Source organism: Eurytemora carolleeae, unplaced genomic scaffold (genome assembly GCF_000591075.1).
Source record: "Eurytemora carolleeae unplaced genomic scaffold, Eaff_2.0 scaffold1148, whole genome shotgun sequence".
Classification (NCBI taxonomy): domain Eukaryota; kingdom Metazoa; phylum Arthropoda; class Copepoda; order Calanoida; family Temoridae; genus Eurytemora; species Eurytemora carolleeae.
In genome coordinates, this window is record NW_019397077.1 from 41,398 (window position 1) to 67,732 (window position 26,335).

Here is a 26,335-nt window from a genome sequence, read left to right on the forward strand (position 1 = left end):
TTGATGGTTAGCTTGTGTGCTGGCAGATTGTTCTTGTAGTTGTGGAGAACCCAGGCTAGGACGCTAACTATGGCCAAGAAGGTTGCCATGATGAAGAAAACTTCAAGATGTTCACCAAGTCTAATTTCGATAATGTATGGCCTCATGGAACAGTTAAACAATGTTGAATTGGTTGCCTTCATTTTAATATTTTGTTAATTTTTCAACTATTGTTAATTTTTCACTTTTTCTAAGCTAAAAGTAACATTTAAGACTCTAAGTGAAATCTAGTATTGCTAGTGCAAGCAAGAAAATTTGATTACTGAAGAGCAACCAATCTTGAAACAGAGAAAGGATTTAATTTTTAAACCTCGGAGCTCCTCTTATTTTATTTTATTCAAAAGTACATAAGCCTTAGGTCCAAATATATTTAGAAAGGATTTTCAGTTTCTAATTTTCATCCATATTCATCCTAAATATGTCAAGAAAAGAAATTCTAAGATATATATTTTTAACATGATGGAATTTAATACCCCAAGATTCACGTTGGATTAAAAATTGAAAATTTTAATGATCATCTGGGGGTCTCCATCGTAATTATGGAGGTCTCCCATGAGAATATGGGGGTCTCCAATGAGAATCTGGGGGTCTGCAACGATAATCTGGGGGTCTCCAACGAAGATCTGGGATCTCCATCGTAATTTTGGGGATCTTCAACGAAAACATGGGGGTCTCCAATGAGAATCTGGGGGGTCTCCAACGATAATCTGGGGGTCTCCAACGAAAATCTGGAGTCTCCATTGAAAATTTGGGTGTCTCCAATGGAAATATAGAGGTCTCCAACAAGAATCTGGAGGTCTCCAACAAAAAGTTAAGGGGGGTCTCAAATAGAACTCCAATGATGATGATTTCTTCACAGATTCAAAACATAAGGCAAATATTTTTTTTTTGCAATGTTTTCATTTTTTGATTTATTGCATATGTTTTAGATAACAGAATTTAAATTAGTCCATGAGTTTAATTGGAACGATTCTTTTCAAAAACAATAAAAAGTTTAATGGATGATTTTTCATTACATATTTACGTTGAAAAATAAAATTTTTCAGTTTTTGTTACTTAAATGACTTTGGAGTTCTCAAAACGCACTGAGACCGTGTGTAAGATTTTGGTTTCATAGATGTGCAGTTCAGACCAATTTCTGTGAAACTTAAATCATCTAAATGGTTTTCTGTCGTTTATTCCTATATGGTTTCAGAAAACTGTTCAAAAAAAAGACCAAACATCAAACACACGTGTTTTGCAGTTTTGAAATCTGGGAGGTTTATTAATTTTTTGTTACAAGTTATAACGAACCAAAGAAAATCAACAACAGTACGCACATCCAGGTGAAAGCCCTCAAATATGTAGTGATGGTTTTCAGAAATGTGTCCAAAGAAGAAAAAGTAGAGATGAAGGTTTCAAGGGTGCCTGCCGAGTGCCTGCATAGAAGGTCACTTATAATTCCGTTTACAGTCCCTTTAAAAGATAATACTAGCGGAATCATGATCATGCTTAGTGAACCCCTTTGATCTTATTGGTCCCCGGTATATTAATATGTTAAAGTAAAAGTACTTGTAGAGGCTGAAGATGAATTTGGGTTGGATAGGGTATATTTCTTTAGTTCGCTTGGAGACTCAGATAAATCAACTTCATCCTGGTTTCAGACAAATACTGGATTATTTTCTTTATTTCAACTTTCTGCTTATTTTTTTTAAAGGGAGTGACCGGCTATGTAAGATAGTTGAACTGAGTATGCAGTGTTGTGGAACACTTCTTTCGGATTCATTTGAGACATATTAAACTATTTAAAGATCTGTAAATCCTAAGTTTCAGGGCAAATTTGACGTTCAAAAAGACAAATACTGGATTATTTTCTTTATTTCAACTTTCTGCTTATTTTTTTTAAAGGGAGTGACCGGCTATGTAAGATAGTTGAACTGAGTATGCAGGGTTGTGCAAAACTTCTTTCGGATTCATTTGAGACATATTAAACTTTTTAAAGATCTGTAAATCCTGAGTTTGAGGGCAAATTCGACGTTCAAAACTACTACTTTGGGGGTGGATACGTTTTTCCTGTCTCAGCTTGTCTGCTTAGTAGTTTTTTTATTTTGTTATTATTTTTTATGAAGTGAATTTTTCTCGGGGTTTTTCTGTCTTTGTAATTTTGAGTGGCCGGCCCACCATTCATAAAGAGATTTACAACTCTTCATTACAACTTTACCTAAATGTGGAAAATATCCTCTTTTTTTTTAACTTGAAAGTAATAATTCTGATAACTTCCTTAATATGTTTCTTCAGTAGAAATACGCAACTTTGTTGAAAAAAAAATTCGGCTTTGAAAAAGTAATATACTACAAGGATATGTTATTCGAATACTAATCTGATAACGTTGTCCAGGGTACTGTTGTGAATCTGAAATTCTAAATAGTTAATGGCAGTTCAATTTAAAACGTTTCAAAATAAGTTCTATTCTATTCAATTCTATTCAATTCTATTCTGTTCTATTTTATTCTATTCTATTCTATTCTATTCTATTCTATTCTATTCTATTATATTCTGAATTTCGAGTCACCTCGGCCGAAAAAATGAGGAAGAAATTGTTGATTCTGGTCGTTCATTAATTCATTTTTTAGATTATCCCTGAGATTTGAATATGTTTTAGTGAAGACAGGTCCTTGGTGAACTTAAAAGTATTTTTCAGAAATAAACATGGGAATGAAAGAACAACAAATCGTCTAATAGATTGGTCGAATTTGTTGTGAGATTGGGAGATAGAGATAATTGTTTTATTTTTACTTCTTTTTCAGATTTATTCAGAAAAAATGACTGAACAGCATTCATTAAACCTGTCTGGAAACGTTGAAAATACTTCAGACTGGATTCTCAAACTGGATATTTCTATGTTTCAGGTAAAATAATCTTTTGTGTGTGAACTGTACAGTAATGCCCAAAAAAATGTGGAATAGAAAGACGACTTTTAGACTTCAGTTCTGACTTCAAATAATCCAATTAACTTGAGACACTGTAATTGTAAATAGACCAATTTCACAATTAATAAGTGATTAAATATGTTACTAAAATCATAACTCACGAACCCCTGGAACGATTTGCCTTAAATTATGCTTGCTGAACTTGTTAGATCGACGGAAATGTTCTTAACTTGGTTTAAAGATTCTTATATAGGGTCAGGTTACTTTTAGAGGGAAAGTATAGTTTCCTCTAAAAGCTGGAATTCCAAGCCTTATTTATATTGTAAGTTTGTATGTAAGTCCGATCCGGCGATCATAACTCATGCACACCTTAACCATCTAGTCTGAAATTTTGATTGGGTAACCTGGTAGAACAATGCTGAAATGTTCTTAGCTAGTTTACAGGCAAAGCTGGGTTGTGATAAAAAACAGACAATTCTTACTGTATTAATGATACTTCTAAAAGATAAAAAATATCTCACGTTTTTGTTGAACCAGTAAACAATGGATTAAAGTGGTCATATAATCAAAAAATAATAATAAAAATATTCTTTAAAAACAATGAATATTACAATATATTTTAAAACCAAAATATGCTAAACTTCGATAATAATTGCTTTTTAGTCAAATTAATAGACGAAATGGGCCATTCAAAAAGATGAACGACAGAATTCGAACAAACGAACTCTCCTGTTTATATATCCGGTATATAACTCTCCTGTTTATATATCCGGTATATAAAAGACATGTTAAGACCACTCCTCCGGCCCTGAAGAACCTGATTTCAGAGGCTTTTATTACTCTGTGAACGGTATAATAAAATAATCAGAATGTTATAAATATCTTGCCACAGAATAGATTGTCAAAGATAGTGAGACCGACAAAATTAGGGGAAAAATGAGAAAGAAAGTCAATATAGAAATTAGGATATAATTAGGATATAATATACAGACAGTAACGGGGTATATATTGAAATATCCAAAATGAGAATGCAAACAATTGAATTTGGAAAACATGATTGTTTTCAAAATGATAACACATATTAAGTTATTTTATAAAAAGAAAACCTAATATTTTTCTGAAAATAAATCCAAGTTTCAGAAGAAAAAGCAACAAAAATGAGAAAGTGATCAGCTACTATGAATTTATTTATTTCGTGTGTATTTTCCAAATATGGTAAACTGTATTACCTTAAATGATAATCTTGTTCATCGCACTACTCATTCATTCATATTTTTATTCAACTACAAAGCAAGAGATAATACAAATAATAAATCACAATTTACTATGTAGTTTGGACCCGCCTAACCAGAGTTGGTTGTTTTGATTGGTTGGCCCATTAAGAAAGACTTTTTAATTTCTGAATTGGATTTAAAAGTTCGTTGTTTGTATCTTTATGAAGCTTAATTCTGGGTTTAATATTGTTAAACAAATCTTGTGTTTAATCTAGAAGAAATACGTGGATTTTATTGAAACCTAAAAATCCACACACACAGATATCTAGTTTTCCTCGAATTATAAATGTGTTCTGAGAAGTCAATAAATTCTCCGGATCTAATATTAATCTTAATATTTCAATCCAATATGTCCACTATCAAAACTAACCAAAATTGTCTTATCTAAAAGAAAACAAGAACTATAGAGTAGACCATTGTGACCTTTGAGGGAACCAGGAGAATTAAGGGAACTAAGAGAATCAAGGGAACTAAGAGAATCAAGGGAACTAAGAGAATCAAGGGAACTAAGAGAATCAAGGGAACTAAGTGAATCAAGGGAACTAAGAGAATCAAGGGAACTAAGAGAATCAAGGGAACTAAGAGAATCAAGGGAACTAAGAGAATTAAGGGAACTAAGAGAATCAAAGGAACTGGGGGAATCAAGGGAACTAAGAGAATCAAGGGAACTAAGAGAATCAAGGACCTTGTCTATTTTTAGGATTATCCTGATTGGATGTTAAACATGGCATTTTCTTTCTGTATAATCTTTCTAGGTAATAATTTGGAAACTTTATTTTACTTTAATTTTCCCCAACCTCACTATTGCCACTGTTGGGTGGGTTTTAATTTATGCTGCAAATATAACTAGAAAAACACAGAATCATACACAGAGATTTAGACTGCCATCGCAAATTCCATCAATTTTCAAGACTGGATGAAAAATGATGTAAAGTTAGTTATTCTGAAAAATTGCTAATTTCACTTATTCAATTAATAAAAAATCTCGAAAGAACTTTTGATTTAAATATTCAAAAACTATACAGACAGGTCAATGAGGTCAAGAATGAAAACTTTATAAGGATGTTTTTTGGGCAATTTTACCCCCAAATATATTTAGGCTTGAACATATCTCAATGAAAAGATTTTTGCACAAATTTAACCTTAATTGAATTTTATAAAAGAGATTTTTTTCGGCCTGCGCGCGCGCGCGCAAACTCTAGCCATTACTTTTTAGTCTGTGGATTGCCTGGCAACATTGTTACAATACTGGCTCTCTGTAAGTGTAAGAAGGTAAACTCAGGGAACATTTAAAGTCAAGAGTGGAAACCATGGAGCATTTAAAATCAAGAGTGGAAACCATGGAGCATTTAAAACCAAGAGTGGAAATCATTTTCAGCCCGCCTTGATTTGCAAAAAATACGCATTGTCGAAGTCATGGAATGGTTAAATTTTTTTTTCAATGTTTTTTACATTATTTTGTTTGTCTGTTTTTTGTATGAATCGATCAATTGATAATTTAAGGCTTTAAACTAATTTGGTTTCAAACTTTTAACGGGTATATAAATAACTATTTTACCTGAGCTAAAAACTTTAGAATGGTGGATATCGAGATCTATGCTTGTTATCCTCTTGTTATTAATCTCCAGATTAATTAACCGATCGGGATTATGGATATTTAATTCTAAAGTTTTCAGCTCTGACCATTTGCATTACCAGTTTAAAATAAAAATGTTAAAGAAGAAATTCTATTTATATTTGGAAAGCCCACGTTTAAAAAAAACTCAATAGCGTAATTATTTATGGACAACAACAGTAAAAGATACAATTAGAGCAAAAACATGAAAAAACCGAAGTAAAATACATAATATTCTATAAAATACAGTTAAACTCTAAATAAGCCATACATCGAAAGAATTCGTCAAATGTCGTATTCTTCCCTTTCTGATAATGGAATGTTGCAGATATTTAGTTTTTTAATTAAATGATTATATGGAGCTCTTTAAAACTGTTCCCGCATATTAATGGCTTTTTATTTATTTTCGCAAAAACTTATATTTGCCTAAAATAGTATAAACCTCATTGAAAAATTGCCAAGACAACTTTTGATAAAGTTCGAAAGGTTCGAAATCTTTCGATGTATGGCTCATTTAGATTTTAACTGTAGATTAAAACTTATAATAACGTTTAGCGTCAAACATGAACATTAAAACGGCAAACGCTGATAGGGCCCAAAGGAATTGAGTTTTTGACACAAACTCAAATTTTCTTATCCCTATATCTATAAAACCTAATTGTACCTTTGATATTTCAAAATTAGATTATTTGATCTAACAGATTTAATAGTTTGAAATGTCTAAGGTCTACGACATAGGGTTGTAAAGATATAGGGATTGTGAAATCATAGTTTGTGGCAAAGACTCAATTCCTTTATGTAATATCTCACATTAAAAAAGATAAAATCTTTTAAACGTATGACGAAAGCTTGCCGGATCAGAATCAAAAGTTTAAATAAGAAGATTACTACTTTACATATCGCTATTAATAAGAAGATCACTTTACAAATCCTTGTTTATTTCTATTAATACACGATTAACAATAAAATTTTTTTTTTAAATTTTAAAATCGTAAAGCTTGAGTTTTTAATCCTACATTCTCAGTTTAAATACTAAATAGTCTTCAATTTAAAACAAAAATGGAATGATGAATTAAAAGGAATTTGCATATTTCTGGATTTTCGAATAAATTAATAAATTAAACTCATTGTTCAATTTATAAACATAACTATAGTGGAAGCAGGGGGNAATCACATAGATCCAGATTGGGATGGTTGGTCTGCAAATTTTACCTGACTAACTAGCTTATACTTTTAGCCTTAGTTTTTCAGATGTAATTGGAAAAAGTCTCAATAATTTTTGCAACCCTTGTTGTTCTGTTGATCAGGGGTTTCTGTAATTACAAATGGGGGATTTAAAACAATAATTTTATTTTGTCCATTGAAAAGGTTATAACTTATTGTTTGCAAAAAAAACATTTTTTAAATACACACCAAACAAAAATTGCAAATTTTCCTCATAGACTTTTGATTTTGGCAAACTCGCTGTTTGCAGATTTAACCACCGTGACGAGTTCGCCAAAGCTGTATTTTTGCTAAAACTTTGTTGCTATAACTTTGATTTTTAAGGTTTTGTGGCTGAAGAGGTCTCTAGTAGAAAACTTGAAATAAACTTGAAAACATTTTGTAGCAAAAACTGAGACATTTCTTGCTCGGAAAACTATTCTTTAAAGGGACTGTACACGTATGTTCAAAAAAGCCTCCAGGAAAAGAATAGCATTTCCGATTCTTAACCATGCTCTTTATCTGAGTAACAATGTGGAAAATATCGTGTTATCTTTCTTCTTTCTGAAACATAAACGTGCTTGTCATTTTTGTAGTAATCGACTTTTACCACATTTTAGAAATATACTTTTTTTAATGACTCCCTAGGAGTATATTTTGTAGGTGTCCAATCTTCTGTTAATGCAAAAAATGGTAGCTTTAAACATTTCAACATTTCAACAATTCTTTTGAGTAAATAAAATATTTTATTAGACCCTAAATAGACTTGGAGAAGAGGGGAACTGCATAAGGTTGAGTTGAGAACGCTAATTTAATATAATAGAGCACTTTTGAATTTAATCAAAATATATTTAAGCTACGAGCATTAAATAAAATTTTTAAAAACCATTAAAAATTGATTATTGGTTTAAAATGAAAATATTTATATAATGAATTTTCACTGCGTATTTCTTTTTTAATTTATTTGAAACTTTCCCTAAACCTACAACACATCTCCAGTCTGTTAAAGGTTTTTCTTTTAGGTTCGAAACACAACAGCTATTTTCATCATAAACTTGTCTGTATCCGATCTACTCTTCTGCAGTTTTAACCTTCCTCTAGCTGCTTCAGTGTTCCAAGCTAGACGCTGGGTGTGGGGTAGTCAGCTTTGTCAGGTAGTTGCTGGATGTGGGGTAGTCAGCTTTGTCAGGTAGTTGCTGGGTGTGGGGTAGTCAGCTTTGTCAGGTAGATGCTGGCTGTGGGGTAGTCAGCTTTGTCAGGTAGTTGCTGGGTGTGCGGTAGTCAGCTTTGTCAGGTAGTTGCTGGTTGTAGGGTAGTCAGCTTTGTCAGGAAGTTGCTGGGTGTGGAGTAGTCAGCTTTGCCAGGTAGTTGCTAGGTATGGGGTAGTCAGCTTTGTCATGTAGTTGATAGGTGTGGGGCAGTCAGCTTTGTCAGGTAGTTGATAGGTGTGGGGCAGTCAGCTTTGTCAGGTAGTTGCTGGGTGAGGGGTAGTCAGTTTTGTCAGGTAGTTTCTGGGTGAGGGGTAGTCAGCTTTGTCAGGTAGTTGCTGGGTGTGGGGTAGTCAGCTTTGTCAGGTAGTTGCTAGGTGTGGGGCAGTCAGCTTTGTCAGGTAGTTGCTGGGTGTGGGGCAGTCAGCTTTGTCAGGTAGTTGCTGGGTGTGGGGTAGTCAGCTTTTTCAGGTAGACGCTGGGTGATGGGTCCTCAACTTTGTCAGGTAATTGCTGGTTGTCAGGTAGTTAATAAAAGTTCCGTTAACAAAACGGAGATTTTAAAAATAAACATAAGACTTTGTTAATAATCGGCATAAATATTAAATTTTTAAATTTTTAACAAACGGAAAAAGACGTGTTTGAAAAAACAAACAAATTAACACTTGAAAAAAATGTAATGGATGTGTTTTAAAATATCGGCGGGCGGCGACTTTCGTTCTTTTTTTTCTGCTTAAAATTGAATGAAACTGGCCGGAAAGAAAAGATAAGATTGTGTATTTTGATGTTTTTACTATCAACTGATTTTTCCATCGCTTATATGTTGAATTACAGAAATTTTATGGGTTTTGATTTTTTATAATTATCATCTTTCAATGTTTGTAGCTATTTATACATAAAATAATCGTTAACGGTTCGTTAATCTGACACCGATAACGTTTTCTAAAATATCTGCTGTTAATGCCATTAATAATATTGAGATCGTTAAGAAACGGTGGTTTAAAAAACAGTGTATTAAAGTAAATTAGAATGCCTTTTAGTATTGCTGAACAGGAGTGGATATAGAAATTTATTATAGGGGTAAATTTACTATAAGTTGCTAAAAACTGTAAAATTGTGTTTTAAAATCATTGCCTTATAAACAAGCATAGAAATATGACCAATTCAAGCTAGAATAAAGTAACTATATGTTATTTTTAAGCTGTTCCCTTTTCTGAGATACGGTTTACTGGCTGTATCCATATTCAATATTTTAGCCATAACTATCAACAGATATATAATGATAGCTCATCCTACACTTTATCCCAGGTAGACATTTATTTATTTATTTATTTATTTATTTATTATGGTGATACAGATAGCTCATAAGTATAACAACAATAATCTGCACAAATAAAATTTGTCGAATATAAAAAGTTTATAAAACCTACAATTTAATTGCTTTTAAGTCGATTGAAGAGCTTATTAGACCTGGCATTTAAATTGGGATTTACCAAAGATTGATCTACTACTGGGACATCTTCACATTTCAAATTTACTTTTTATGTTTTTTAGAAGACATTTCAATCTTTCACAGAAGAAAACATCTTTGAGAGTTTTTTAAATTGCGTCAGACTTCGTAGATTTGTTTGAAACCTTCTATAATTGTTAAAAAATAATGGAATATCTCAAAAAAAATATGCAAAACTTTTTTTTTAGAATACATTCTTGTCTACAAATGCAAATGTGTGTATAAATATCATCAATTATTCAAAAGATTTGTAACTCAGGAATTCAAGAAGAAAGTTGGATTTAAAATTCAAATTCAAAGTTTTTCCCTGAATGGACAATTTAATTATATTTCAAGATAAATCCAACAATTTGAAAAGTAATCTTTCATTCGTCATTTTTCATTTTGCGGTCATTTTCTTGGATTTGCCGCTGAATCTGTGTTCCCGCCATTTTGTTTTTAATTGGCCGCCATTAACTTTTAAAAACCCCGCCAATTGTTAAAAATATGTTTATTTAACAGGCTATATAGTAAACAGCTATTACCTTTACATGTAATCGGAACATGGATCGGAGGTTAGTTAAAATATACTATTAGATACTCTTAAAGGGAGTGTTAGTGAAAAATGAAAGGGAGTATAGGTTGACGTCGAATTGAATTCGATATCGATCGCTACTAATTTTACTTCGATCTGTTGTGTCTTTAAGGAGAACATTGTTAAAAACGACTCTACCGAAGAACTTTAGACCCAAAACAAATTCACGAAGTTGCATTATTCCACTTAGATTGTAAATAATTCAATAAAATCTAAAAAAACTAATTCAGATAATACTACCTACAATTGTCAAATTGTATACAGCTGATATTTCATAATATTCAAAAAAAGAATTTATGAAAATTTATGAAATTGACGTCTTTATATCAAAAATCCTCGAAATTTCAGGAATGGATATTTTCAAAAGTAACATGTGGATCATATAAAACGAAGATCAATTCGATATCATCCTATATGTAACTCCCCCTTTCGTTTTTCGCAAACTCTCCCTTTAAAATTTATAATCAATGGAAATTTAAGAGCCAGAGAGATTCAATACTAAACTTAGGGCGAAAATTTTATCATTGAATTTTAAAATTGTTTCACTTTCCAACAATTCTATTTTGTCTGAGAGCAAATGACATTTCTTTGTAAAGAGCTAGTTTGACAACATGAACCATCACAAGGTTATTATATAAGGAAAGTTGATTGCAGTTGCGTATACTCTGCGTACATTTTGAAACCAGTTCTGTCTTGGCGGAATTTGTAAACAAAAGTAGATGCATCAAAGTTTGTTCAGTATCCGAGGAGGATAAAAGCATTTAATTTTGATAATTTTGATAATTCACATAATAGTTTCCTTTGACCAGAATGTTTCATTGATTTTTTATGTGAAGAATGGATCCCATGTCAGGCTTCAACATCCGTCTTGTGTTTACATTACCGCCCAAAGACAGTACACTGCAGTACAAAAGATGCGCACACCTCTGAAATACCTTTCCTTGCATTATAATCTTGGACCAGAAAAAGGAAGTTTTTATATTAGTGGGATTCAATGAAAATTATTGCATAATAAAAAACCATACTTTTATAATTAAGGATCGTTTGATGATACAGGGTGTCCAATTAAACATGTGAATTGAGAAACGACTTGATGATGAGGTTTTCATAAAGTTGTATCTTAATAATTTGCGATATATTTTTTATTAAAACAATTGATTTACTATATAAATAAATATTTGTATAATTTTGCAATATCTCCGTCAATTTTTCAATATCAGATGTTTATGCCGGAATACTGCAATATTTGCTTTCATGAAAACATTCCAGATTGACCGAAGACGATATAAAAGTCGTCACTGAGTTCCTATGTTTATTGATGGGGCACCCTATATATTTACCAGCAGATTCTCATATGGAACGAAGCCTAACTTAGAGTCTCATTAAAATCTACCAAGAAGTGACATAGCCAGTAATCTACAGTAATCCATGCATGGTATATTATTCTAGGATTAGAAAAGAATCTGTGAGTCGGAAAATCAAGAAAAAAACTAAAATCTCGTCCTTAACAACATCAATTTGATTACTTCCCGGAGTAATATTTTTGAAAAGTTGTTGTAAAAGAAAAATGTTAACTTTTTAAAACAAATTTTAGGAAAACAACAATGTTCTTAACTGAATAGGTTTTGGAAGTTTAGTGCCCACTCTTGCATCAGTATGGGGGGAGTTTGGACTCGATCCGGGAATTGGTTCATGTACAATTCTTCATGACAGGTTATGTACAAAACTTCTTGACAGGTTTATGTACAATACTTCATGACAGGTTTATGAACAATACTTCATAACAGGTTTATGCACAATACTTCATTACAGGTTTATGTACAATACTTCATGACAGATTTTTGTAAAATAATTTATCACAGGTTTATGTACAATACTTCATCACAGGTTTATGTGCAATACTTCATTACTGGTTTATGTACAATACTTCATAATAGGTTTATGTACGATACTTCGTGACAGGTTTTTGTACAATAATTCATCACAGGTTTATGTACAAGACTTTATGACATGTTTATAAACGTACAATAATTCATGACAGGTTTATGTACAATTATTCAAAACCAGGTTTATGTACAGTACTTCATGGTTTATGTACAGGGTTACTCAAAAAAGAATATGACTGTAAAAATGACCTATAACTCACATAATATGACAACCCCAAGTCTAAACTACGTTTACTGCCTTACATATACTCGTTTACTGCCTTACATATACTCGTTTAATGGCTAACATATACTCGTTTAATGGCTCACAAGCTTACAGTTCCAGAGAATCGTGAATATAAGAAAACAGACAGTATACATTTCGTACAGTCGTCTCTGAAGTTTCATCCTTTGTGGGTAACACTACATATCATAGTCTATGACAGCTTTATTTACAAGCCATAAATAATTTATTTTTCACCTAACCAAAGTTATATAACCTAGTTTATTTAGAAATGGAAGATCGCCAAAACAATTTCTTTTTGTGTTTGCTTTCCTGGCACCTTGCCTAGCAATCATTCTCTGCTACGCCAGGTTAGATTGAAATTATTCAGTGAACCCAGGGAGTATAGAATAGAAGGGAGATATAACTGATGCGGTTCATATGATTATACATGCTTGGCGGACGGATACTCCATTTGTATAAGAAATATTTGTCTGATGTACATTTACCGCATATACAACAACCTATTCTGAATATTTCTTTTACAAATGGAGTACCGTCTGCAAAGCATGTATAATCACATGGTAGGGCGGACCGCGTCAGTTGTATCTCCCTTCTATTCTATACTACCTGGTGAAAACAGACCAAATATGCTCACAGCCAATATTTATCAGAATACAGTGAGAACCAGAAAACTCTGGAATAGACGAATTTTTATCGACTTAACTTATGACTTTTCATAAATAGTCAATTTTATCCGACTTCAGAACTCGGAATGGTATTAAACGTTGATCTCCATAATTTGCAGACCTCTACAGATTCATTTAATTCGTCTTCAAAAATCTCTGCAGTGATAACTTTAACTGATTCTCAAATTTAATCAGATAACGAGATCAAGCTTTCAAGATTATGGATATAGTCAATGATGGAACTTTTAAATTTTAAGATCAATGCTTGATTCTTCAATGTTTTCCCTGCAGATATTTACCACCAGGGATATCGAAGAGGAATTGATTGAATTGATCCGTGAGTCTGCATTAGATGATGTTTGATCGATCCCAAACTCCCAAAATCAATTCTCTAAATTGATCCGTGAGTCTGTATTAGATGATGTTTGATCGATCCCAAACTACCAAAATCAATTCTCTAAATTGGTCCGTGAGTCTGTATTAGATGATGTTTGATCGATCCCAAACTACCAAAATCAATTCTCTAAAATGGTCCGTGAGTCTGCATTAGATGATGTTTGATCGATCCCAAACTACCAAAATCAATTCTCTAAATTGATCCGTGATTCTGCATTAGATGATGTTTGATCGATTCCAAACAAACAAAATCAATTCTCTAGATTGATCCGTGAGTCTGCATTAGATGATGTTTGATCGATCCCAAACTACCAAAATTAATTCTCTAAATTGATCCGTGAGTCTGCATTAGATGATGTTTGATCGATTCCAAACTAACAAAATCAATGCTCTAAATTGATCCGTGAGTCTGCATTAGATGATTTTGATCGATCCCAAACTACCAAAATCAATTCTCTTAATTGATCCGTGAGTCTGTATTAGATGATGTTTGATCGATCCCAAACTACCAAAATCAATTCTCTAAATTGGTCCGTGAGTCTGTATTAGATGATGTTTGATCGATCCCAAACTACCAAAATCAATTCTCTAAATTGATCCGAGAGTCTGCATTAGATGATGTTTGATCGATCCCAAACTATCAAAATCAATTCTTTAATTTTCTGAATAAGAATATTTTAAGGATCAATTAGAAAAAATATGTTATGATAAACACTTACAATGAGAAAAACATTCATCAGAAATGCACAGTTTGGATTTACTAAAGAAAGAGAACAATTTCTATATTACTGAGTGTTTCTAAATACTTACATTAACTTCTATCATTCTAACCTGTAGTTTCAACCAAAAGTGCTTCTTATGATTACAATTTTTGATTTTAATATTCAGAAAAGATAAGCTTATAAGATGTTTGAAGTCCAGTATTCACTATAATTCTCAAAACAAAGAATCACTTTTTTTTCATAACGTTTTTTAGCTCTTCTAGGTGAAATTTTCTAGAAAACTAAGCCCTTGCAACTCACTGTAATGTACTACTCCCTATACCTTTGCAACCTGATAGGGAAACATCTGATATTTCAAACGTACACTCTTTTGAGAATTCATAGTTTAAAATATTAAACATCAAAGGCAAAGATGCAGGGGCTGGAGTTTCTGTTTACCGAATCTTTTTGCTTGTTCAAGCTGACGTGGTTCAACTGAGTCTACGTAGTTCAACTATACTCTCACATTCATTAAATCTAGTTTTATAAATAAGTATACTGAAAAATAAGCATTCATATAAATCAATTAAATATCTGTTTTCAATTAAAAAAAATCCGGGATCTACGACCTTGTTAAAAAAAATCTTTTAAGGAAATTATCGATTTTTCAAAATAATCTGATAGGAAAATCTTTTAATAAAATAATTTCCTTCAAATTACGTCATAAATAAATTACATTAACTTCTTAAAAAGAGATTAAGGTTAAAACGTCAATATGGAATTTTTTTTTCTCTGTTTATATATATTTTTGGCTTGTCTGTCTGTTTGTTTGCATCAAAGAAACTTCAAAATATATGAATTTTTGTGGCAACTCAGATTATCCTAGTAAAGTATTATGACTGGTCAAAATTGAAAATTGTGCCTGAAAAATATCGACTTCAACGATTTTTGAAAATGTACCAATTTTGCGGAATTTTTTAAAAGCTAATATTATTACTAGGAAAGGGTGAGCAAAAACATAATTTTAAATAATTTAAATAAAAAAAAATATTTTTGATTTTAGAATATTTGTGATTGCGCACAAAGCTGCCAAAAAATCTGGGAAAAAGAAGGAGTCCAAGGTTATTGAATACAAACAGGAGGATGTAAACAATGTTCAGGTAGAAACATTTTTACACGAAAATGAATTAAGCGAAAATTGTTTTCGAGAAATTTCGCGAAAACCATTGATGCAACAATTAATTGCGCAAAAAACTTGTAAAATTTTCTGAAAGCTCAGTATTAGAAATTTTTTTGCACAACAGATTAAAGCAAAATTTTGCGAAAAAGCAAATTATTTCGCGTTTTTCGCGAGTGAACGAAATGCCAAAAAATAAGAAATTTTCACTTTTCGCTGGAAACCCTACTTACAAGTTACAATACACTAAAAAACTCTTTTAAACTTTAAACACTTATTACTTTTTTGGCTTTTTTGATGCATATGATGGAGAGAAGAACAGTCAAACGTCTGGTTTCGAAAAAATCAAAAATAGTCTATTAATTTCTTTATTAATCCTACAGATTTAACATTTATTTATTTATTGAAAAAAAACTTTAAAATATGGATGTAATAACATGTGTCACATGTCAATATTTGTCAAACGTAAAAATGAATATTAATATATTTTAAGAAAGATTAATTTATTAATATAATGTGTGATAAGATGCACTCTCTTTTTTGTATTCTAAGAAAGAAATATAAAAACATGTGGCACTGAGGTCAAAAAAGTAAAAACGTAGCAAATTATAATAGGTTTCTTTAATATGTCGGACGTTTTTTACTTTTATAAGTGAATTTTAATTCTTAGTAAAATACAATGAAAAGTTTCGATTTCGCCTAAACAATATTTTATTCTAACAGATAGAAATATCTTTGAAAATTTATGCAATATGACAAAATGATAGATAGATAAATATGAACATTTTTCAAATTTTCTTGTAATTGCTGGTTGTTGTAAATAATTTTCTATCAAAACTTAGATTGTGAATAGAGAAAAGCATGAATTTTCCTCATCACTGCCTTCATCTTTACTTTCTTCAATGTCTGGCAAAAGCAAGGTAAAATTTAGGGTAATTCAGATCTAACTAGAGTAAGTATGAAAGTTGAGTGCTCTAATTTAAAGCATTACCTTTATTTACGTTTAATATTTTACAAATTTAACTTTTTATTTAGAGATTAATATCTTATTACTTATTATTATCCGACTATGTTTAGCTAATTTGTAATACTAGGCTTTTAGGGCGCTTCGCGCACATCTTCTTTTCATTGTGGCTTTATCTATAAGCATCTTCTCTTTGTACAGTATCAAACAAGAACAAATAAGTTTGTGGATTTCATAAAAATTTTTCGCGCATTTTTTAAATTTTACAAAAATAAAAAAAATTTTATCACAAATAAAATTTTAATCATTCATAAAACTTCCCTGGGGTCACGTGAGGTTCCACACAAAATTTGGGCCTAAACGGTTAAGCCGTTTTGACGTTTATTGGATACAAACAAACACCAAGACAGACAAGCTAAATTTATAAATAGATAGGATTTAAATGAATTCTATCAATTATTGCTTTTACTTTTTATTTTAGAAATAAAGAGAAAATATATTTTTAGATCTGAACATCCTTAAATTGATTTATCCGACTTAATTCAATTATTTTCTATGAAAAATTGCATTTTCCCCTCTGCCAATGTTGAGTAAAAGTCTAGTAGACCAATATATCGGTAGAACCTGCCAATTCACCTAGTTTATACTATACTAAGGGAGGACTCAAAAAATATAGTTTTTCTTTAAATATTTGATATTTAATATTTAATATTTAATAAAGAATTGGATATTGAAGAAAATTTGGGTTTGTGACAGTAACAAAGACTCAATTATATCAGAAACTAGCAAAACTCTGAGTTACTTTTCAAATTAAAACATTTTATAATAACTTAAAAGACTTTGGATTTTGTTTTAACGGACTTTAAAGTGAGGTTAATAAATTAAACAGTATATTTTTTTAATGAGAGAAGAAAAAATTGTGATTTGTGACCTCTTTTTCACATGCTTGCCGCTTGGGAAGTCTGAGATGCAAGGTTATCAACAAAAGATGAGACTATAAAGACGACGTGCAACTCATCAAATTTGACGATCCCAAGATTTTGAGGTTCCTATAAGACTGAATCGACTTTTTTAGGGAAAAATACATAAATTCGTAATTTAAAACCGTGTGCGGTTTAAGGCGGGAGTATCTATGAGTAGCCTGGGCAAAACTGGGTACTCAAGCTAGTGCAGTAAAAATTCCGTACAGTCGTCTTTGAAGTCTCAACCTTTGCGGGTAACCCTGCATGATAAACATGGACAGTATTAACGTCACAAAAAAAAACTTTTTTGTATAGAGATCGTTAATTTTAATCACTTGATCTGAGAGATCCATTGTGCGCACTTTTGTATTTGAGGATAAATGTTTAATCGCTCAATTACAGTTTTCCCTGCAGGGTTATCGAAGAAGAATTTAATGAATCTGCAGATCACCTTTGTTATTGTTTATAATAAAACCAGTTCCTTAGCTCATAATGCGTATTACAGACAACTATAATGAAATAACTGTCATCCTCGTTCTTTCACTATCAATCAAGAAAATATAACTTTGGCTTCATAAAAAACCTTTTTACTAATCCTACAAATTCTAAAAATTTACCAAATTCTGCAAATCCTCGAATCCTTTAAATCTCCAAATCTTCCAAATGTTTGTTTAGGACACTATGACGTCATCACTGCAAACACCATCGCCATTTTTAGAAAGGTGAAAGGAATCTACGATGTAGAAAAATTCTAGAAAAAAAAATTTAAGAATAAAAATTGAAAATTTAATTTTTAGTTATATTTTTATGTCAAAATACAGTTAAGAAACTATGGATTATATAGACGAAATGTTCATTGGACAATTTTTAAATCATAATTTTAAACTAAAATTCGAATTTCACAATTTTATGGGTATCACTGTATACTTTTTTAGAAACAGTTTGGAGAAACCTCAAATAACTAAAGAGAATGAAATAGGAGAGTTTGGAGTTCATCTTTGTGTACCAGGATACATAGATCCTTCAGTACCCCACAGATCAACTGGATTAAATGGAGAAAATGAAGAACGTGTACTTCATTCTATGCTAGAGGGTGGAGTTTGTACAAAACGAGATGGATTGTCAGATTTTGATGTACAACAAGAGAAACAAGGGATGTATCGTACATTATTAAAAAACATTTTCCCAAATTCCCAAATTTTCAAAGTGAATGTTATATTTGTAATTTCAACCTTTTATTAAGAAATAATGGGCATTCATCACAACGGTACCCTAACACGTATATCTGATCTGAATCGGACCTAGAAATTACATCCATACTTTCCCCTATTTCTAACTGACATCTTTAAATTTGTTAATTCAAACTTTGGTCCAAACTTTAGATTTACTTAGAGTAAAGTTTACTCTGGAAGTAATAATATCTGAGAGACGTAGTTGAACCGTGCAGTCGTAGTTCAATTCTCTTGTGTGGTAGTTCAAATAAAAGATAAAGGGCTGAACCACGTCTACGTTAAATCATTAAATCTGGCCTCAGTTTCTTTAATATTGTACCAAATACCTAGCAGGTGTATTGATTTTGAGGGAAGAAAAGGGTAAAAAACTATTAGAAGAAGAAGATGAACATGGTTGTATTTCCGGACAAGATCTACGAGGGGCTGAGGAATGTAAAGGAGTAGGTTCGGAAGTACTACATGAAGGAGTTTGTCCAGATGTTCCTGGTGAACATAAAGTAGCAGGTCCAGGATTTTCTGAGGAACATAAAGCAGTAGTTCCAGGAGTTCCCGATGAACATAAAGGAGTATGTACTGGAGTTCCTGAGGAACATAAAGCAGTAGTTCCAGAAGTTCCCGAGGAAAATAAAGGAGTATGTACACTAGTTTCTGATGCACATGAAGGAGGATGTTCAGGAGTTCCTGATGCACGTAAAGGAAGGTGTATAGGAATTCCTGATGCACATAAAGGAGGATGTCCAGAATATCCTGGAGAACATACATCAATAAGTTTAACAGTTCTTGGAAAAAAAGAAGATTTCAAATTGAATTTACCAGGATTAGGAACTCGCCTAGATAGTAAAATTGTATTTGGACCAGGAGGAGGAACTCATGATAAACTAGAAGTACAGAAAGATAAAGGATACTATGAACCAGGAACCAAATTTAATGAAAAGCAAGAAGTTGAATTACATAAACTAAGTTCCGGCGCACGCAAGAATTTGTGTTTAATCAACGTCTAACGTTTAATTATAAGTCCTGATAAAAAGTCAGGGAGACTCAATTTTGGAACCCATTTTAATGAAGATTTTTAGAATTTTCTATCTAATACTCTTGTTGGACTAAAGATATATTTTAAATAGTAAAGTTCTTAAAGTTGTCAACATCCATTAAAAATATTTTTTTTAAGTTTGTTTAGAATTAAATATACTTGATTAAATTTGGTTCAAGGAAAACTGAATATTGGCAGAGGATTGAGAAGAGAGTCTTGTGTATCCTTCTCCCTGAGAATACCAAATATAACCCCAGGATTTATCAGGTCTGGGTGTCGAATTCATTCTGACAATTTCTAGGCCATAATTGTTAGAGATAGGGGCGTTCGTTTTTTTCATTTCGTTCGTTCATCGTTCGGAAACGACCAATTTTGTTCTTTTTTTCAATCGTTAAAAAAAATTTCGTTCGTTCTGAAAAATATCGTTCATATTCCATCTATTCAAACGATCCAAGTCGTTTGTCCATCGTTTGTTTTTGAACGACACCATCATTCACAAAAAGGTTCGTTCGTTCTGAAAAATTTTGTTCGTTCACTTAATGATGCCCATCTCTAGTTGTATACAGATGTATGATTCTAATTTTATATTATCATATGAATGTTTTGTTTTACAACTGGATTCACTTCTTTTTCTTTAACAGGTGGTAAAAATTACCGAATTTAATAAATTATTGCCGCGTCTCCAATCCGCCGAAAACCGGTTTCAATCTTAAAACATTGAATACGATTTTAAGTGGAACCAACCATATTTGAGCCGCGGCTCAAATTCTTTACATTCGGCCTCTGATCGTTGTTTTTGTCCCTTTAACTTAAGTTGAACCCTTGATAGGTAACTTTTCAATCACCCTCATAATAGATATTTCTTGAGGCAAATTCTTCCTGTAAATTGTGATGAGTTGGTTTAGATGAAATCCAAATCCAAATCTGAGTTGCTTGAAAAATACCATTTTTAGAAAATTGGATAGTAATTCTACATAGACTACAGTATTTTTTTCGATAAAGAAGGATGAAAAAAATTATTCTTTAATAAAATTGGCTGTTGTCAAAGGATTTTCAAAGTTTAAAATTTTTACATAGACAATTTGCATGTCATAAATACGAAAATCAACTCAGAAAAGGGGCTTTGGCATCAACTATTGTTTCTAGGGACACCTCATGTAAATTTACATATTTAATGTGTAAGATTTGTATGTTTTTGGTATTTTTTGTGTTATAATCTTCAATTTATGGTTTACAAAATACAGTATAACTTTGCAACGCCTAATTTTCAAACAAATATTATAAATGTTTATTTGTAATTGGGAAAATTAGGGGATAAATAATGACTGAAGGATTAACTGAGAAATTCTGGAAAGCAAATATTTATTTTTCGTTAGAAATGGAACTCGCCGGCGATCTCTACGTCCAGGGAAGTTATCACAAAAGGATCGACGACTTCTGAAGATGATTTTAGTGATCTTCATCAGGAATGCAGATGATCGATAATTTTGAAATTTAATTATTTGTACCATTAGGTTGCAAAGATGTAGTGATCAGAATTTAATACCCATCAAGACTTACAATTTTATTAATTCATGATAAGTCAATTTTCAAAATAATTATAAATATGTAAAATTTCAAATAAGCATAAACGAGCATTTTACTTATAAATATTCACTTGTCATGTAAAAATGTTTATTTACAGATCAATTATCTGCGCAATTGGAACCAATCAATATTAATGATACATTATTGATTATTTCTAAAATTAGTTTTCTTGTTTGCTATCTTCCTATCACACTGGTTAAGGTAAAAACAGACAATATCAATTACGATGGAATAGAAAAATTCCAGTTTTGAAACCCCGCTTTGCCTGGACTCGAAGCAATGAAACTTAAAAATGCGTGTACCAGATTAACTTAGACACACAAACGGACAAACAGAGATTTTCAAACAACAATTATTTTCTTTGTTAACTTTATTCTTATTTCAGATAATTTTTGGATTAGATTCAGCAAATAGATTGATCTATTTGCTGAATCAGTACATTTAAGAATGAACAAACATGAATTTTTCGTCGATATTAAACATTAAATCCTCCCACTTTTAATTTGTCCTGCTTAAACAATGAATCTAAAATATTCAATTGTATTTATCAGTGTTGTTTTTTGATTTGTTTAAATCTGTTCAATGTCGAAAGTGTTGATCAGGTGCTAAACCAATCAGGCCAAATTAAGGCAATCAAGTGCAAAGATTGTCACTTAGTAAATTTAGATGTTAAATAAGAACATTTCCTATGGTTGATGTTGTTGTTGTTGTTGTTGTTGTTGTTGTTGTTGTTGTTGTTGTTGTTGTTATTGTTGTTGTTGTTGTTGTTTATGCTGTTGTTGTTGTTGTTGTTTTTGTTGTTATTGTTGTTTTTATTGTTGTTGTTGTTACAGGTGGTCCGTGACCCCTCTCTCCACCTTCTGTCGATACTAGGATATATCCTGATATACCTGAGTACATGTATTAATCCTATTATCTATGTACTCATGTCCAGTGAGTACAGGCAGGCGTACAGGGCTCTACTCACATGCCAGACTACCAGGTACAGTACAGTACAGTACAGAACAGTACATTACAGTACAGTACAGTACAGTACAGTATAGTACAGTACAGTACAGTACAGTACAGTACAGTACAGTACAATACAGAATAGTACTGTAAAAAAATGACAGCTCCGTAAGTTCAAAGATTTTTAAATTATAAGCCAAATGCGATAGAATTAAAATTATAGAAACCGAACTCATGTTATGTATGTATGGTATGTTGCAACTATTCCTCATTCTGGCATTATTTGATTAAAATTCTGTTTTTAAAGAATAATTCCTATAATGCAATACATTGTTAACCAGTTTTTTTCAATAAGGACCATGCTTTGTTAACTTCTAAACTTGTAATTTGACAAATGCTTGATAGGGATCAAAGCATTATTAATAAAAATCGTCTTTATTGTATTGATATAATCACCAACCACTGCACTATTTTAGGATGGGGAGATGAGCTGAAACTAAATGAAACCACAATTTTAATTTTGAATTAAAAAAATATATTTAAAACCGGCTTGATAAACTTCATTCTAAATCTGATAAAAAAATCCTATTAATTTTAAATCGCTTTATCAATGTTTAAACTAACTAGAACACAACCAGAGTAAATACCATTATGTAATTGTAAACTTCATTATCAAAATATTTAAAAAAAAAACTTCTTTCAATATTACATTTTTAGCATACTGTTATTTTAGCCAATAGCTCGTTGATTCTTTTTTTAACAATATTCTTTTAGCTGTAGAAAAGTTTTATTTTGAAAATTTTGTCTGTCTAATAAAATAATATTAGTTACCTACAAAATTGGACCAGCTATGTGATTTTTTAAAATGAATTGTGAGAAAAAAAAGGTGAAATTCTTCTAAAGATTTATGAAGATACTGGCTTGGGAACCCAGAGCTACCAAGGTTACTATAAGTTAGTCCCGCCGTTTACCCGCGCTTGAACGATTCTACCAGGAAACTAAATTTTCGCTATTAAAGTAGACCCACTCAATTATAAATCTCAAAACAAAGCAAAGAACATTCCCGTGGCTCTTCCGAGTTCCCCAATCTAAATTTGAGGCAAATCGGTCCAAAGGTTCCTGAGTTATGATCGGAAAAACAAACAGACAAACATAGATTACATCTTTATATACACATTACATAGAGGCATGAAGATATACCAGTTTTAACAATTGCAAATTTCTCAAGCATAAGGCAGAACAAAGACGACTTAAAAAAAAATTTCTAATAGTGAAAAAATATGAATTCACCTTTTTTTGATTCACACTGTAGTATATATATTTACATATATAAAATAAATGTTTAGACTTTTTTCAGATATTTTAATATTCAATTTGTTAAACAGGCAAATTTTCACTTTTGAAACAGATCCAAAGGATAGAAAAAGTACATAAAAGTAATAAAAAAGTTTTCCTAAATTTAGGTTTCCAATATTAAGTTCCTATAACAATTAAATTTTCTATAGTAGGTGGGTTAAACCGAATAATGAAAGATATTACTCTTGAAAATTTTTAACTTTTTTAACATTTCTTTTATAATAAATATGAATTATTGTATTTTGTAGGTTTGCAAGACTAGGTTTCAATAATTATATGCTTTAAGTTATAAGTTTAAATAATGAATATACCAACACTCTATACAAAGTAGGTATATCATAAAATAATTCAAGCCATGGTGCTGCTTTAGCCTAAACTCATAACACAAGTCACACTGTAGACTTTTTTTCGACGTTACTGCAACTCAAATAGATTCTAGTACAATAGACATGGCATCGTAGAATTTGTACACTCTCAGTACAGTTGTATTCTGACGCCACAAGTGTCAATTCAGTTGTGTTGTGTCCGACAAAATTATTATTAAACACAGATTTCTATCTTGCGTGCAATTTACTTTAGCTTGACGTGAAGTTAAAGGGAGTGTTCGCTAAAAATTAAAGGGGGTATAGGCTTTTGATCGCTACTAATCTTACTTCTATTTCAGAAAATTGCAATCCATGAATCAGATCGTAAAAAAATCAATTTAATTTCAATTTAATTTAATTTCACACTCTCTTTCAGCTATACACTGACCAAAGAGAGTGTGTCTGTTAGAAAGAAGAGAGTCCCATTTAGAAATAGGAGATATGAATTTCTGAACTTTATTTACACAGCAGTATTCAATTTGAAGCGATTAGAAACCAGAAAAAGTAGATGACTTTTTCATGACATTTTTAATGATATTTTACCCAAATACTTTCTTTCGAAGTTTTCTGAAAGTTTGCTTTTCTTGAAAGTTTAAAAGATTTGATTAAATTACAGATTTGCAGTTCGGACTTTAAGAGCTGTATATAACTTTTTAAAATCAAAGTTTAGATAACCTGAAAGTTAAAAAATGTTTTATTTATTTATAGAACGTCGTGTAAAAATACTTTCATAAACCCTCCAGATGAATATTTTACTTTATTAAATTATTGTCTCAAAATTATCTTGCTGTTCTCCTTTTCCTTTAGTGAAAATAATGCAAAGTGTATAAATGACAACCTCTGTAAAAACCATGGATTAATGAGTTGAGAGAAAGAGAAGCCATTATTTGGACCAACATTATCTAGTTTTTGCTCATTAATTGTTTTATTCTGCGGTTTGTCTCTAGTTGGTTTAACGCCAACAAAACAATAACACTAGAGAACAGTATCACAGTCAAATATGTATATAAATATATAGTTCGGGATCTTTGGATCAATTACATTGATCTCCATCTTAAGCAGTTTTTGATTGAGGGATTAAGCATTGATCCTGAAATTAAAAGTGCCTCCATTGGATATCGAGATCAAGCTTTCAAGATTATCAATATCCACACATTAGATCTCTAAACCCCTACCTAAAAACCCTATGTCCTTTAAAATCAGATGATGTAAACCTTTATAAAGCGAAATGTAAACTATCTAAATGATAACAAAATGTCAGATCGGGTTGGAGGAGTTGGAGAGATAAAAGTTTGTAAAATTATTAGTTTGGGCACCCAGCTTTGCACAGGATTGAGGGTACTAGTTACTCCCGCCGTTTACCCGCAATTAGATGATCTTTCCGGAAACTTAATTTTTGCTTTAAAAGTCGACCCTCTTAACTTAGAATTTCAGAACAAAATCAAGAAATTCCTGTGACTCTCTCGAGTTCCCCAATCAAAATTTGAGGCAAATCGGTCCATGGATTCCCGAGTTATGATCAGACAAACAAACAGACAAACAGCGATCAGAACTTTATATATAGAGATAGCTTAACGGGAGTAATTAATTCCTTGTTGGGAACCTTTTACATAATAGATTATAAGAATATATTTAATCAAAATTTAAAGTCCACTTTACTCTCAATTGGTTTAATCCTATCTCATTTTAATAAATATCGTTGTAAACCCCATATTCATATTACGTTGTATATTATATGTAACCTAACTACGCTTATTAACCCTATCCCTGCTGGGGTACTTGAAAACCAGGATACGCTGGGGGGGGGTCAATTTGACCCCCCCTCTAAATCCCATGTAGAATTGAGTCTAACGNACCATAAAACCAAAAAAAATACATTAGTTGAACAAGATTTTTAAGGAACCTTGAGTTCGAGATTGAGTTGTATCTTTACGATACATATTGAGAAAAACTTATAGCGACGTAGTATTATTGAGGAACCTTGAGTTCGAGATTGAGCTGTATCTGTACTTTACATATTGAGGAACCTTGAGTTCAAGATTGAGTTGTATCTGTACTTTACATATTGAGGAACCTTGAGTTAGAGATTTCAATGATTTTTATTATCAAAAAAGTGTGAAGCAAAATGTCATGTTTATTCTAAAACAGAAAATTGTTTTGAAAATCCAATTAATATTTTTCTTGACTTGATATTGCCATCCCTAGTTCATATTCATTACCGTGACATTTTATAAACAGAGATTTGCCTAGAAAGCTAATTTCCTAACTAACTATGCAGTTTAACATAGCATGCCTGTTTAAATGAATCTAAAAAATTTACTCAGAAATAAGCAAATGTTAAAAACTAGTTTTTTTTGGAGTTTCGCATACTCTTTCCTAAGAACATTTAAGCTTTTAACTTTTTTGCGCGAAATTTTATATAAAAATTGGGACGTTTTTGTAAATAGT

General features: G+C 31.4%; 1 protein-coding gene across 3 annotated transcripts; it reads left to right on the plus strand.

Annotated features, from left to right (window-relative positions):
* The first annotated feature begins 2,829 nt into the window (after window positions 1-2,829).
* Window positions 2,830-22,720, plus strand: LOC111711655 (G-protein coupled receptor moody). 3 transcript variants are annotated; one of them, XM_023486046.1, is made up of 18 exons: window positions 2,830-2,927; window positions 4,923-4,977; window positions 5,439-5,494; window positions 8,063-8,194; window positions 9,450-9,556; window positions 10,260-10,312; window positions 11,955-12,045; window positions 12,771-12,851; window positions 15,330-15,426; window positions 16,286-16,363; window positions 18,045-18,091; window positions 18,305-18,522; window positions 18,932-19,516; window positions 19,811-19,898; window positions 21,008-21,097; window positions 21,383-21,419; window positions 22,052-22,200; window positions 22,643-22,720. In XM_023486046.1, exons 1-18 carry the CDS (start codon window positions 2,841-2,843, stop codon window positions 22,653-22,655), a joined length of 2,064 nt encoding a protein of 687 aa, XP_023341814.1. In that variant the 5' UTR covers window positions 2,830-2,840; the 3' UTR covers window positions 22,656-22,720. The 3 variants fall into 3 exon arrangements, with proteins under 3 accessions (XP_023341814.1, XP_023341815.1, XP_023341816.1); XM_023486047.1 differs by having other exon boundaries at window positions 18,935-19,516; XM_023486048.1 differs by having other exon boundaries at window positions 18,311-18,522.
* Window positions 22,721-26,335: the final 3,615 nt, after the last annotated feature.

What these genes read in the sequence shown, in the direction of transcription:
- LOC111711655 (XM_023486046.1), top strand. Translation starts at nt 2,841, where the DNA reads ATGACTGAACAGCATTCATTAAACCTGTCTGGAAACGTTGAAAATACT. An exon ending in TGTACAATTCTTCATGACAG is followed by an intron (nt 12,046 to 12,770) that starts GTTATGTACAAA and finishes TAGTTTATTTAG; the next exon opens with AAATGGAAGATCGCCAAAAC. An exon ending in TTCCTATCACACTGGTTAAG is followed by an intron (nt 21,420 to 22,051) that starts GTAAAAACAGAC and finishes TTGTTGTTACAG; the next exon opens with GTGGTCCGTGACCCCTCTCT.